Below are 12848 nucleotides of genomic sequence, written 5' to 3' on the forward strand. Positions count from 1 at the left end.
AACGGTCGCGAAAGAAGTGGTTGTCGCAGCAGCGCCCAGTGCGCCTGCGCGGAGGCGGCGCCTGCTGATGTGGAGCTAGGTCGGAGAGGCGGAGCCCGGCGCACGGCGGTGTGCGGCAGAGGTGCTGGGGTGGTGGAGCCGCGGCCGAGGCCCCGGGATGGCGGCGCCGCTCGCTCCGCGCCGGAGAGCCGGGGCTGCCGGCCGGCGCTGGTTGGTGCTGCTGCCGCCCCTGCTGCTGGCGCTGCTGCTGGCGCGGCCCGCGGGGGCCCTGGTGGAGGGGCTCTACTGCGGCACGCGCGACTGCTACGAGGTGCTGGGCGTGAGCCGCACGGCGGGCAAGGCGGAGATCGCGCGGGCCTACCGCCAGCTGGCCCGGCGCTACCACCCCGACCGCTACCGGCCTGAGCCTGGCGACGAGGGCCCGGGACTGACACCGCAGAGCGCCGAAGAGGCCTTCTTGTTGGTGGCGACCGCCTACGAGACTCTTAAGGTGAGGTCTGGGGGCGCAGATGGGTAGCGAAGAGTCCTGGCCGGCGGAGCAGGGTTCTCGGTGACCACGACTTCGGGCGCGGCCACCGCCACGACTATCTAGGATGTTCGCGATTTCCTACGTGGCCTCGCGAAAGAACCCATATGGCTCATTGACAAGATGGGAGCCCCCTCGGGCCTTGGGGGACAGTTAGCCCTCTCCTTTTTGTGACAGTTTCGGAAAGCTTTGGGCATCTAAGGATTTAGTGAAAGCGCTTTAAAAACGTGTAGCTCACACTTGGAAAGCAAGGTGATTATTATTACCAGGGTCTGTGATAGAACACAGGAAAGGTCTCCAATATTGAATGACTGTGATGGCGCCAATTTGACATGACAGAAACTTGATTTCTGCGCATGGTATTAAATGTGACATTTAGTGTGGGTTTATGGATCTAGAAAAACACTAAGAAGAACAATGAACAAGCAGTCAGAAGGCCGGATATTTGACTCTTGGCTCCTACACCCCAAGGATGACCTTGGATAGTGACTCAATATGTCACAGTAGCTGTTTCTTCATATGCAAAATTAAAGCCATGATATCTCCTCACGGGGTTATTATGACGATTGAATAAGTGCGAGAAATTCCCTGAATAGGACCTGTAAATAGGTGCTTAATGACTTGGGATTCAAGACTCTGAGGAATTTTTGTCAGGAAAAGTTTGTGAATATGTGTGTAGTCATTTGACAAAAGCTTTATGGAGTCCTTTGGGGATGGGGATTTAGCCTGATTCTGTTCTCTTCTGCTACTGCAAAAATCAAACCATATAAGGAATCACAAATGTAACTCCTATTTGATGGAAGTGTTACTGCTTCAAGGGTCCCATCATGCCAACGTACCAGCAATTTACAACAACTTTAAGGTACTTCTTTCCAGCCTTAAGGAAAAAAAAATTAAATAGGGATCACTAGTGTGGTTGCCGTGGCTGGGGGTGGGACAGAGGATGAGAGAGAGAGAATCTCAAGCAGGCTCGACACTCAACCCTGAGCCACCCCATGACCCTGGAATCATGACCTGAGCCGAAATCAAGGGTTGAGTGCTCACCTGAGTCACCCACTCTTTTTTTTTTTTGAGCAAAGTTTTCCTTGTTGCTATGTAGTCTGCTTTTAATGACTACTTTGGGTATACTGTAATTTAACCACGGATTATTTTTATAGATTAGGGTCCCAGAGCTGAAAATACTGAACCAAGGAGTTAAAGACTCTTCATTCATGCTTTCCAGAGCAATTTATATGACTGTTGATTTTGCTAAATTATGACTAGCATTGTTGACACTGTAATTCTTATTGGCAGTTAACTGAAGAATAAGTGGGACCTGGGGAAGTGCAGGTACCAGAGGGTTTAGTTGCTTGTTATTTAGGATATAGAGTGATTGGGGAAAGATTTCCCAAAAATGAGAAAGACTTTCTCCATCTAGGACAACCCAGCATCTGAAGCCCCAGTCTGTGTTTTTTTTGCTGAGGAAAGAGTGGTCCAGAGAAGCAGGCAGAAGGACCTGGTAGCACATAATAAAGGGATGGAGAACTTCCAGAAGAGAGGGCGCAGAAACACTGGCAACTATTGCCTTCTGCTGGGGGTGGAGATGGTTTGGCACGAGAGTGGTTAGTAAACGAGAGCCATGAATGAAAGACAGATAATTCTTGCTGGGAGGAACCCTAAGACTCTTAACTATTCTTGCCATTTTCTTGAAGACACATATTTGGAAGCTGATCTGGCAGATCTGTAATGGTTGCCTCTAAAAGTTTTTACTCCTAAAGTTTAGGGCTGATTGGTTAGCTAGTGAAAGCTCAATGAAATGATTTGTGCACTTTTTTGGCAGTTAAAAACTGGCATGTCTGGAGAAAGTAACACTTTTATTTATTAATTTTTTTCAAGTTTATTTATTTAGAGAGAAAGAGCAAGCTGAGGAAAGGCAGAGAGAAAGTGGGAGAGAGAATCCCAAATAGGCTCCCGCACTGTCAGTATGGAACCTGACCTGGGGCTTGAACTCATGAGCCATCAGATTGAGACCTGAGCCGATATCAAGAGTCGGACACTTAACTGACTTAGCGACCCAGGCACCCTAAAAGTAACACTCTTAATCCTGATTCCAACAAGAGGTTTGCAGTCCTCCAAATGTCTCCAAACAGGAAACAACTGGAGTTGCACTGCTGGAGGAGGGAATGAGAGAATGTGCAGTACTTTCCCCAGCCCCGCTCAGTGTTCCTATCAGAGGAAAGGGATGTCTAGGGATGGTTTGGACCCTGAAAATCAGACCTACTTCAGCTCTATGAAAACAATTTTAAAGTTATAGAGATGGACTTCTAAGTGAAACACCTCCAGAAATTTTTCTTTTTCAAACTTCACTGCAGATTCCCTCTCCTGTAATAAGGAAAAGGACTTGGATTTGCTGTGTGTGAAAGTTATTAAAAACATACAGGGTGGTCAGATTTTATTTCTGTCATAATGAAAAACTGTAAGTGACCAGAGAATTCATTTCCGGTAATGCAAAGATCTAGTGAACTGGGGTCATCCAATTGGAACAGTCTCAGCCTTCAAATTATCCCCTTGAGGCAATGGGGATGTAACCACTACTGGAGTTGTATCTGCAGGCTGGAATGAGGGCTTGTGAGGGATAAGAGGTCCATGTGGCGTTTGCTAAGAGCAGATCAGATAGAATAGTGGGAGGAGTTGATAGGTTCCAGTGGCTCTGGAATAATGAGATGCAGAAGCCTATCTGAATTCCACGTATCATCTCATGGAGGTAGCAGATGCCTACCTGGGACTACGTCATTTCTGTTTGCTAGTTTTGTTATGCACTGTGAATAACAGTAAACCCTGTGAGAGGTGTACTTATCTACAAAGCCAGCCAGAAAGGAGGGAGGGACTTGGGAAGACTGTGTCCTCCTTCATAGCCATGTGCAGTTAGTTATTCCTGGCATATGGAAGAAGTTGATTTTATATTTGCCTTGTGAAATGCACAGGTAGATCCCATCTCTGAAACAATATATCTAAAAGAAATTGTTCCTTTCTTGAAATCTGAAATAATTTAGTTGTAAATTCATTGGAGCTAGGAGTCTTTTTTCTTCCCCCATAATTTATTGATAACCTTTTGATTTCTCTTATTATTAGTCTATTCAAGTCTCTTAATATTTTTAATATATGTGATATAAAAGGCTGTGTTATATCTTCATTATAAGCTTATAGTGGTTTTCTGTCAAAACTTCTAATAACCAGCAATCTCTGAATGTGGATAATAAAATATGTCACCAAAATGGGAACTTAGATTTGTGAATTTTTGTGGATTTATGACTGAAGTTGTCTTGGTCAAATAAATGCCTCTTTGATAGAGAGAGGCTTTTTAAGACGGTGGTTGTTAAAAAATAAGTACACTAATGGCATTTAAGTACAGTTGGTAAGACAGGAGATATTATTACACTTGGTCATTGTTATTTTAGCAATACCGATTCTACCTGTGCAGAGATATATTAAGGAAAACCAGAAAAAAGGATTGGTAATAGTGGAAGGCAAAGGCACTGGTCAGATGCTTTCATCAAGTCATGCTTAGTTCAGCTTCTAAAATAACTTAAAAATACAGTTCTCAGCAGGACCTCAAACCATTATGATTTTATATACTGCGTTATATTTGCTTCATCATATAAACAGAGTGAAGACAATGAAATAGTATTTAGTTTATTTGACTACTGGGATTCAGGGAATTCATGGACTTTGGAAGTTAAGTAAATGGACTCTCACTTGCTGTGTCAACATTGAATCTTTTTATGTGGATATAGCACTTATCACACTGCACTGTAAATATGGAGTAGCTCTTTCTCCACTAAACTACCTCCTTGCCTTTTTGTATGTATATCCATGGCACCTAGCCCAGTGTCTGGCACATCAGATAATGAATGTTTGTTAAAAGAAAACTCATACTTGGAGATAGATTCAGATTGAATGGAAATTGAAAGTGGATTTCTGACATTGTGACATTGTTATGTGAAGCCTACGCTGGCATTTTATCCAAAATTAATTGTAATTTTAAAGAGTGGTACAGATAAAGTAGATTGGATGGCTATGAATGAAAAGATCCCTCATGAGAGAAAAATTGCACATCTATTTTTAAGGATAAATTCTGTTTTTTTTTTAAGTGAGAAAATTAATCCTTTTTGAATATAGATAACAATTGGATGAAGTAGATGGAATAAAGATGACAGAAATAAGCAGATGAAGGAACAGATGGAAAGAATGCACTTAGAAAATGAGAAAATAGAATTTGGCAGCATTTTGCAAAATCACAAAAGAACAGAAAAGATCTTGGCAGCATTACTGGCATGAAGGTTATCTGATAAGGTAGGAGATCTGTGGTGAGAGCCTTTTACTACTCTAGCCTTGTCTTGGCAGGGAAGTCACAAGAACACTTCAGTTTTTTATCAGTCTGGTTGGTATAGCAGGGCTTTAGCACTTACAAAGAATTGGGCATGGGGAGGGGAGGGATTCTGAACACCCTGCCCTTTTATGTGACTGTCTATTGTTCTTCCTTAATTTATCCTCTTATTCGATACTTTCTGTAACTGGTACTGAGGGAGGTGCTGGGGGAGGAGATCATAACAGTGAAGAAGGCACAGTTCTTGCCTTTAATCTTTTAACATAACAAGGAGACAGGTACTTATTGTGTGGTTATTATTTATTTAAGTTATATAATAAAAATGTGTAGGTTACCTTGCAGCACTGGGAGGACACAATTATTTCTTCTTTGGGGATTGGAGAAGAATGTACTCTTTGATCTGGATCTAGAACAGTCACCAAGAGTTGACAGTTGAAGGGATATTTTTGGTAGAGGGAAAACCTGATCAACAAAAACATGAAGTCATGAGTATGTAAGATTCATTCCAGGAACGAGATGTAGTTTGGTAAGGTATTATAATAGTATTTTCTCCACCAGTGATCACTTTTATTATATTTCTCTGAAGGACCTTTTGTTTTGAGGAACAATGAATTGCACTTCTTAGAATTACTGTTTTTCTTTCCTAGTATCTATCCAGATTAATCAATCATTCATAATAATTGAGTATTCATAAATATAAAAAACATGTAAATTTAGAATACAGTTGTGATGCTGATAAGCAGCCAATTTAATTAAGTAAGCTTGATGGCAGATAGATTTCATTTGACATGTCAACTCTGATTGGTTATGACTCCCTGAAACACTTGTAAAGGTTTTGAGACCTTGTCTGGGTTTAGTGGGAAGGAGGACATGTTCAATAGTGATTTCTCCCACGGACCCAGAAGAAGGGTGTGGTACATTATGCATCACACACACTATTTCTGCTGTGAATCCATAAGTGTTTATTTTTTACTGATCCCTTAATTTCAGCTGTTATTCCCTACTTATGACCAAGACTAATTGTATACCAGATGTGTTTAATTCTAGTTTTGTGACTACCTGACACATGATGTTATCAACAGCCAGTCAGAGTTTTTGATTAACACAAAAGCTACTGAGTTGATAAAATTCTGGCCAGAAACTGAGCACTTGATATTTTAATTTAGCTTGTGCAGATTTATCCTGGGTAAAAAGAACATTCTGATATATTCACAGCACAGAGACCCTTATTGCATTTTTCACAGATTTTAGAGGATCTACTACTTCTAGGTTAGAAGACTGTCAGGTATATGGTAAGGAGAATTTTTCAGGAGACTGGAACGCAGTTTGGGATTAGATGATGAACAGCCCTTTAGTCTGTGTTCAAGAATTTGAATTTTATGTATCGAATAGTTACCAGAGGTTTTAAAGAGGAGAAATAACACAATCTGATGTTTCTTTCAGAAAGAAAATTCTGAGAACAATATTGAGAATGGGTTAGGGAAGGCAGGAAGGTTTTTGACTGAATTCATTTCCACCATTTTCTGGAATTTTATCCTTTTTCTTTGGTAACTTGAAAATCTGAGTAGGTCCATTTCACATTGCTTTCACTCAGTTTTGCTTCTTTTAAAGGTACTGTCACATCTTTCTTCTTTTTTCACTTTGGCTATCTTCCTCACCTCCTTTTCCTTCAAGCTGCCTAGACTGACGTGTATCAACACACATACTGGAATTGTTCTTCAGGTGAACAGTGGTGCTCTAGGTGTCAGATCTGACAGCTCCTCTTCCTTTCTCCCTCCTGGTACGGTTTGTGGCATTTGATGTTGCATCATGTAGTCCTTTAAGCTGTTCTCCCTAAACTCTCTCAGTGTTATTCTCTCCCTTTTCTCCTGTCTTTCTAGTCATTTCTTTTCAGTCTTTATAATCTTTTCTTCGGCCAACACCTTAAACGTTGCTTTTCCTTAGAGTTCTATCCTTTGGGTACTCTTTTTTCTTTTTGTTTTCTCTCTTCTTCCTGATGAGACTCAACTACATCTGTGACAACTCTAAAATCTGTGTTCTCTAGGTTCATATTTTCAGCTGTGTCTCATTTTGTTACCCAAATTAAACATTTCAGAAATCAATCTTGTTATGTTTGTTAAAGCATACGTTTTAAGAGGATGTAATCATGACTCTTATAGAAACACAAAATGAACGTGTGTCAGATTTTATTTAATTTATTAATGAAGGAACCACTAAGATATTAAAACTGGTTCAAAAGAGAAAAAGTGCCACACATTCACAAACAGGGAATGCTAAAGTGCCTGTAAAACTGGCCAATATGACAATGCAATAGTTGTATTCCACTGGACACGATTTGTCTTTCTGTGAACAAGAATTACCTGCATTACTTCCAGTTTTCTACAAGTTAATGTTGTTCCTATAAAGGCGCAACCCTCCTTCAGGAATAGATAATCCCAGGAGGCTCCAAGAATTGAAAAGATTCCAGTAATTTTTTTTTCCCTTTTTCAGAATCTCCCGCTATTTTCCCCAGCCTCTTCTCCAAACTTGATATCATGTTCTTTTATTTATTTATTTATTTTTTAAAGCTTATTTATTTTGAGAGAGAGTGAGAGTGCATGAACGGGAGAAGGGCAGAGAGAGGGAGAAAAAAATCCCAACCAGGCTCTGCACTATCAGCATGGAGCCCCATTCAGGGCTCAGACTCACAAACTGTGAGATCACAAACCTGAGCTGAAATCAAAAGTCTGACGCTTAAAGGACTGAGCCAGCCAAGTGCCCTCATTCCATTCTTCACAATATTGTCAGGGTTAGCTTTGAAAAATAAACACTTCTACTTAGTGGTATTGTTTTCATGCTTTAAAACATTTCATTTTTGAATAGCACAGATAATAATACTCTAGTATTTCAGCATGGCATTACAAGGTCCTCTCCATGGCTCTTATCCAAGCCTGTCTTCCTGGGCACATTTACTACACTTTCTTCCTAAATTTTCCTACTGCTCAACCTTTGCTGAATCCATTAAATTCACTGATGCTTCTGTATGTTAACACTTGCTGTCACCTGTGCCTGGAACAGATTTTTACCATATAGTACTTGCTTTTCAAGATCCAGGACTTATTTCTTCTCTGCTATGGTTCCTGTCACCAGTGGTCTCAGGCAGAGTTAGTCTTTTTGTCCTTAGTACATCAAATTGCATTTTTCTTGCTAGATTCTTCTAAATGGAAGAGTTCTTAAGACCAGGACGTTATCTTATTTGTCTTTTTATCCTCCTCTGAGTTGAGCACAAGGCTTAATGCCCTGTGTAATTAATTTGCTGACTCGAAAATAACCAAGGTTTTTAGAAGCTTAGGTAACCAAGTAGATGGTGATACTGTACTATTAACTGAAACACGGAGGGACAGATTTGCTTTTTGAGTGTGTGTGTTTTGAGATAGCTATGTTATCGTTAGGAAATGCTTAGGAGATATTTGAAAATAGGAAGACATAGGAAAAAGCAGATCTGAGTGTCACTAGTATGTAGATGATACTGCAAATCATGGAAGTTGTTGACGCCACATGTAGACAGAAGAGAAGACATGGGAAGACAGTGGCACTAGTGACTGGGTGCAGGAAGCAGAGAGAAATGAAACTGACCGCAGTGAATTTCCTTCCTCTATAGTAGGATGTAATGGCCTGGATAAACATGTAGGGGAACAGATGTTATTTTTTTTTTTAAGGATCCATTTGTGTGTATTTCTTTTAAAATGAGATTAATATATATTTTTAAGAATGAACAAAAATATTACTGTTTTTTTAAATATATATTATTGATTCCTGGCCTTTAACATCCAACCTAAAGTGGTTTCTACTACCTGTGTAACAGAAACTTTTTAATGTAAAAGTGGCTGCAATATCAAATTATTGCAATTTATGTATATTGAGATCAAACAATTCATTATTTCTTCAAGGGCAAGAACATAATATATTTTTGCCTCTGGGGAGGTGGGAAGGGGATGATCACTTTCATAAGACAAGGAAGGATTCAGTGCTTTCTTTGCTTGTGGGTTTCCTCTTGTTCACTTTTGATCTAGATATTGGTGGTTCTGTTCCAGTCCTCCTGCATATGCCCCAGAGGATTGGGAGTGGAGTGGACACCAGCAGAAGCACCATTTTTTCCTGTAGAGATTAGAAACAAGGAGCTTATTGCCCTGCTGGTCAAGGCTCAGGACAGAGAGGAGGAAGAAACAAGTATAAAGGTTTTGGTTTTGGAAAGAAGTTGGAATCTCCTGACCCTGGGACCTTAAGATCCACAAAATTGCTGAAAGAAAAAGTACTACCTTATTGAAAGGTAAGACATTAAACTGTTTTAAGGTTTAAGCCGTTTTAGCCACAGTAGCATATTTTCATAAGCTTTGAAATCAAGCAGTCATTTCTGCTAAGCCCAAGTTTTTGTGAAATAATCACCCATCCAGCCTTCCTGGTGAGATAGAGACCTGTGTATAGTGAGGGAGAGCCTTTATAAAATTTTACTCGATTTTTAAATGACATTTACTGAATGCCAGGCACTATGGTAGGCCTTGGATATACAGAGATTAATGTGTCACCCTACTTATCTTCCAGAAGTTCTCATTCAAAGAAAAGAAAAAAAACTAATGACTACAATGTGATAAGTGCTATAATAAAGAGGCCACATACGTAATAAGAGTGGTCTAACTCTGACATTTGTGTCCTAAAGGATTAATAGGAGGTCATGAGGTTAGAAGAAAGGGATGGGCATTTGAGGTAGAAAGAATTATATGTTCAAAGACATAGGTACGAAAGAGCATGCTGTACTGGAAGAACACACCAAATTCTAGAAATTACTATCTGAGGTTTGCTATGGGCAAAAGAGGGGCAAGTGATGAGATGTTGCTAAGTTAGAGTGCACTACTTATGGGCCTTGTTGCATGTGAAGGAAATTTTAACTTACTAGCCACAGGGAATCATTGGAGATGAAAAAAATAATTGTAGGACTACCTGAGTTCCAGGATGGGTAGGAGAAAGAATAAATATAATGGTTTTAAAATACGTATGTACCTGTAGCTCTCAATTGGGTCCTAGTCTCTTTTTTTCTTTTTTGCTAGTATTCCTGGTATCCTTGTGTTCTTACTAGGTTGATTCTAAACTTTGTAGGCTACTAGAGAGTAGAATTTTGATTTAGACTGTTGAAAACTAACTCTCCAATTTGTGCCAACCTTGGAACACCTTCCAAAGTATATTATGCATGCCTCAGCCTACGATAATTTCCTTCAATCTGGAGAGAAAGTTATAAACCCGAGAGTAAAGATTCTGGCTGTTTAAATGCTGTAACAAGGACGTGGTCAACCCTTCTTGTCTTTAATCGTGACAAAAACAGGGTCATAAATTTATGGTGAACCCAGAGAAAAGAAAACCATCCTATGAAGTCACACTTGATCCTGAGACCTTTTGCGGGAATCAGTTTGAGGACTTATTAAAGGGCTCTGAATAGACCCCCACAGGATCTGGTTGCAGCAGAGAGGCCAGACACAAGGTTCCAATTTCGGAGTGGCTCGTTGCTGGAACATTAGTTGACCATCCTGTTAGAAGAGCTCAGGACCCAATGAAGTGAGTCACAAATTTAGGGACCAGCGAGAAGAAGGTGACCCTGGTGGAAGATCTGGGTGAAAAGCCTGAATAGGGATATCTGCATTCTATGGATTGTGACTTTCACTAAGATAAGAGAACACAGAAGAGAAGATAACTGTTGGACCCATGACATTCACATAGCAGATTTCAATGACACTCAAAGACAGTGTTGTATTCTTTAACCAGGAAGAGTACAGTCACGCTGGGCAAAGGAGTCTGTGTAGATAATGATGCTGGAGGTCTATAGGAATTTGATCTTAGTATGGCAGTTAGTTTCAAAACTACTACATGTAAAAATGCATTGGAGCAAGATAAATTGTGTTGAAGAAATGCATTTCAAAAGACATCTGCCAAGATTGGGAGGCTGAATTAAAAGTCAAAGACTTCAGGCCAAAAGCAGAACATTTCTGTAAAATTAGTCCAAAATGCAAAAACTAGAGGGAGAATGGAAAAATTCTTAAAAGATGTCTTAAAATACTCAAAATGAGATATATCAAGATACATGGGTTTTAGTCTTCAGAGCTATCTCTATGCCCTATAAAGTTTTGCCCTTTTTAGGTTAGAAACTGTAAAATACAATGGCTTATAGAAAGAACAATGGATTGACAGTTGAAGCATGTGGCAGTTGCCACAAGAAAATCTTTTGTTGACAGAAAAGAATATTCAAAGAGTGAATTTGAAAATAAAAACAGCCTGAGCTCAGCCCTCTCTATATAACAGACAGTTCTTATACTGACCCTCCAAATAGTGCTGTAGAATAGACTTTAAATATATTTGTATCTCATTATACTAGATACTAGTTTATCTAGTTTCAAATTCTAGTCAGAGGTAAAAAATATTTTCAACATACCAAATCTAAGAGAATTGTAAGAATGTGCTCAAATTCACAATTCTTAGAAAATATATAATGATTTTAATGGGTACAGAGGAGATTCTGTCATTAGCAAACTCATTTCAAATCTAAGAAATTGCATGTTGGAGGAGTCAGGAGGTCCTGAATAGACCTCAGAGCCTCCATCTGTGGTAGTAGAGTGCTGGGTGTAGATTTTGAAATGCCTTTAGTTAAGAATTTACAATTTTATGAATATTAAATAACATCCTAGAAAGACATCCTGTAGGTTAAAAAAGATTTTTAATTTTCATAATGGTTTGTGTTGTACTCCCTGTCTTACAGAGAGTAAAGAATTTGTTGTGGTTTTACTCTTCATCACTTTTTGGACAGAAGACAAAATAGGAGGTGCTTGGCTAGTTCAGTTGGTAGAGCATGTGATTCTTGATATCTGGTCATGAGTTTGAGCCCCACATTGGGGGTAGAGTTTACTTTTTTTTTTAATGTTTATTTTTGAGAGAGAGAGACTGAGCATGAGAGGGGGAGGGGCAGAGAGAATCCAAAGTAGGCTTTAGGCTCTGAGCTGTCAGCCCAGAGGCTGACATGGGGCTCGAACCTACCAAACACGAAAAGATGACCTGAACTGATGTTGGACACTTAACCCGACCGAGCCATGCAGGCACCCTAAGTTTACTTAAAAAATAAAAAAATAAATAAAATTTTAAAAAGGACAAAGTAGGTTTCCTGTGTGATTAAAAAAGCAAATCATAACCCTGTGTAGTAGTTCTTCAACCTATGTTGCTCAGTAAGAGATCAGCACTTTTCTCTATTTGAAATTGATTAAAATTAGAGGTTTTAAGAAATGTTTTATTTGTGAACATTCAGAGCAGCATTTCAGAATGCTGTGGGTTTTTTTTTTTTTCCTTTCCCCAATGTGTTTGTGTAATTAAGGAAGATCTATATGTTACTTTATTTATGAACTGGGCTGTGACAAAATAATAGTAAGATATTCTTTATTTGTATATGTTTCTGTATAATGTTCTATCACTTGATGTTTGAAATAATCCTGTAAAATTAGTAAAGCAGATATTATCTCTGTTTTACAAATGAAGAAAAGCGAGGCTCAGAGAGGCCAAAGATTTCACTTAAAATCACAAAGTTAAACTTTTCACCATTATACTGTACTATGTTTCTTGAAGATGAGTATAACTCAGTTTTATAGGCACAGACCTGGCTTTGTCTGCTTTTTGTTGTCTTAATCATTGCTTTTGACAGAAGACTTTCTACACAAGGCTGGAAAATGATGGTGAATATCTGTAATAGAGAGGAACATTTGTTCCTATCAATAATTATTGAAAGTAGGTGTCAACATGTTCTGAAGTTAAAAGAACGTGACAACATCCTTACTAGTACCATAACACTGGCTAAAACGGCATGGTTAATTGTTATTAAAATGTTTTTATTTTTCCAGGAGGACTAACAACATTTATGAATTTGGAGAGATTACTTTTATTATGCTT

General features: G+C 39.3%; 1 protein-coding gene and 1 long non-coding RNA gene across 3 annotated transcripts in view; one reads left to right on the top strand and one right to left on the bottom strand.

Moving 5' to 3' along the window:
* LOC120236999 (dnaJ homolog subfamily C member 25) overlaps nucleotides 1–12848 on the top strand; it is a 19700-nt gene continuing 6852 nt past the window's right edge. Inside the window, exon 1 of the mRNA XM_039240128.1 lies at nucleotides 1–490. Coding sequence (XP_039096059.1) covers nucleotides 158–490 — 333 coding nt within the window. The 5' untranslated portion in view covers nucleotides 1–157. The remainder of the gene's footprint in view (nucleotides 491–12848) is intronic.
* Nucleotides 12479–12848, bottom strand: part of LOC120237021 — a 16570-nt gene continuing 16200 nt past the window's right edge. For both annotated transcript variants that reach the window (XR_005529833.1, XR_005529832.1), the window contains exon 3: nucleotides 12479–12642. This is a non-coding gene — a long non-coding RNA (uncharacterized LOC120237021). The remainder of the gene's footprint in view (nucleotides 12643–12848) is intronic.

The sequence above is a fragment of the Hyaena hyaena genome, unplaced genomic scaffold (genome assembly GCF_003009895.1).
Source record: "Hyaena hyaena isolate Hyena2069 unplaced genomic scaffold, ASM300989v1 scaffold_6, whole genome shotgun sequence".
Classification (NCBI taxonomy): Eukaryota; Metazoa; Chordata; class Mammalia; order Carnivora; family Hyaenidae; genus Hyaena; species Hyaena hyaena.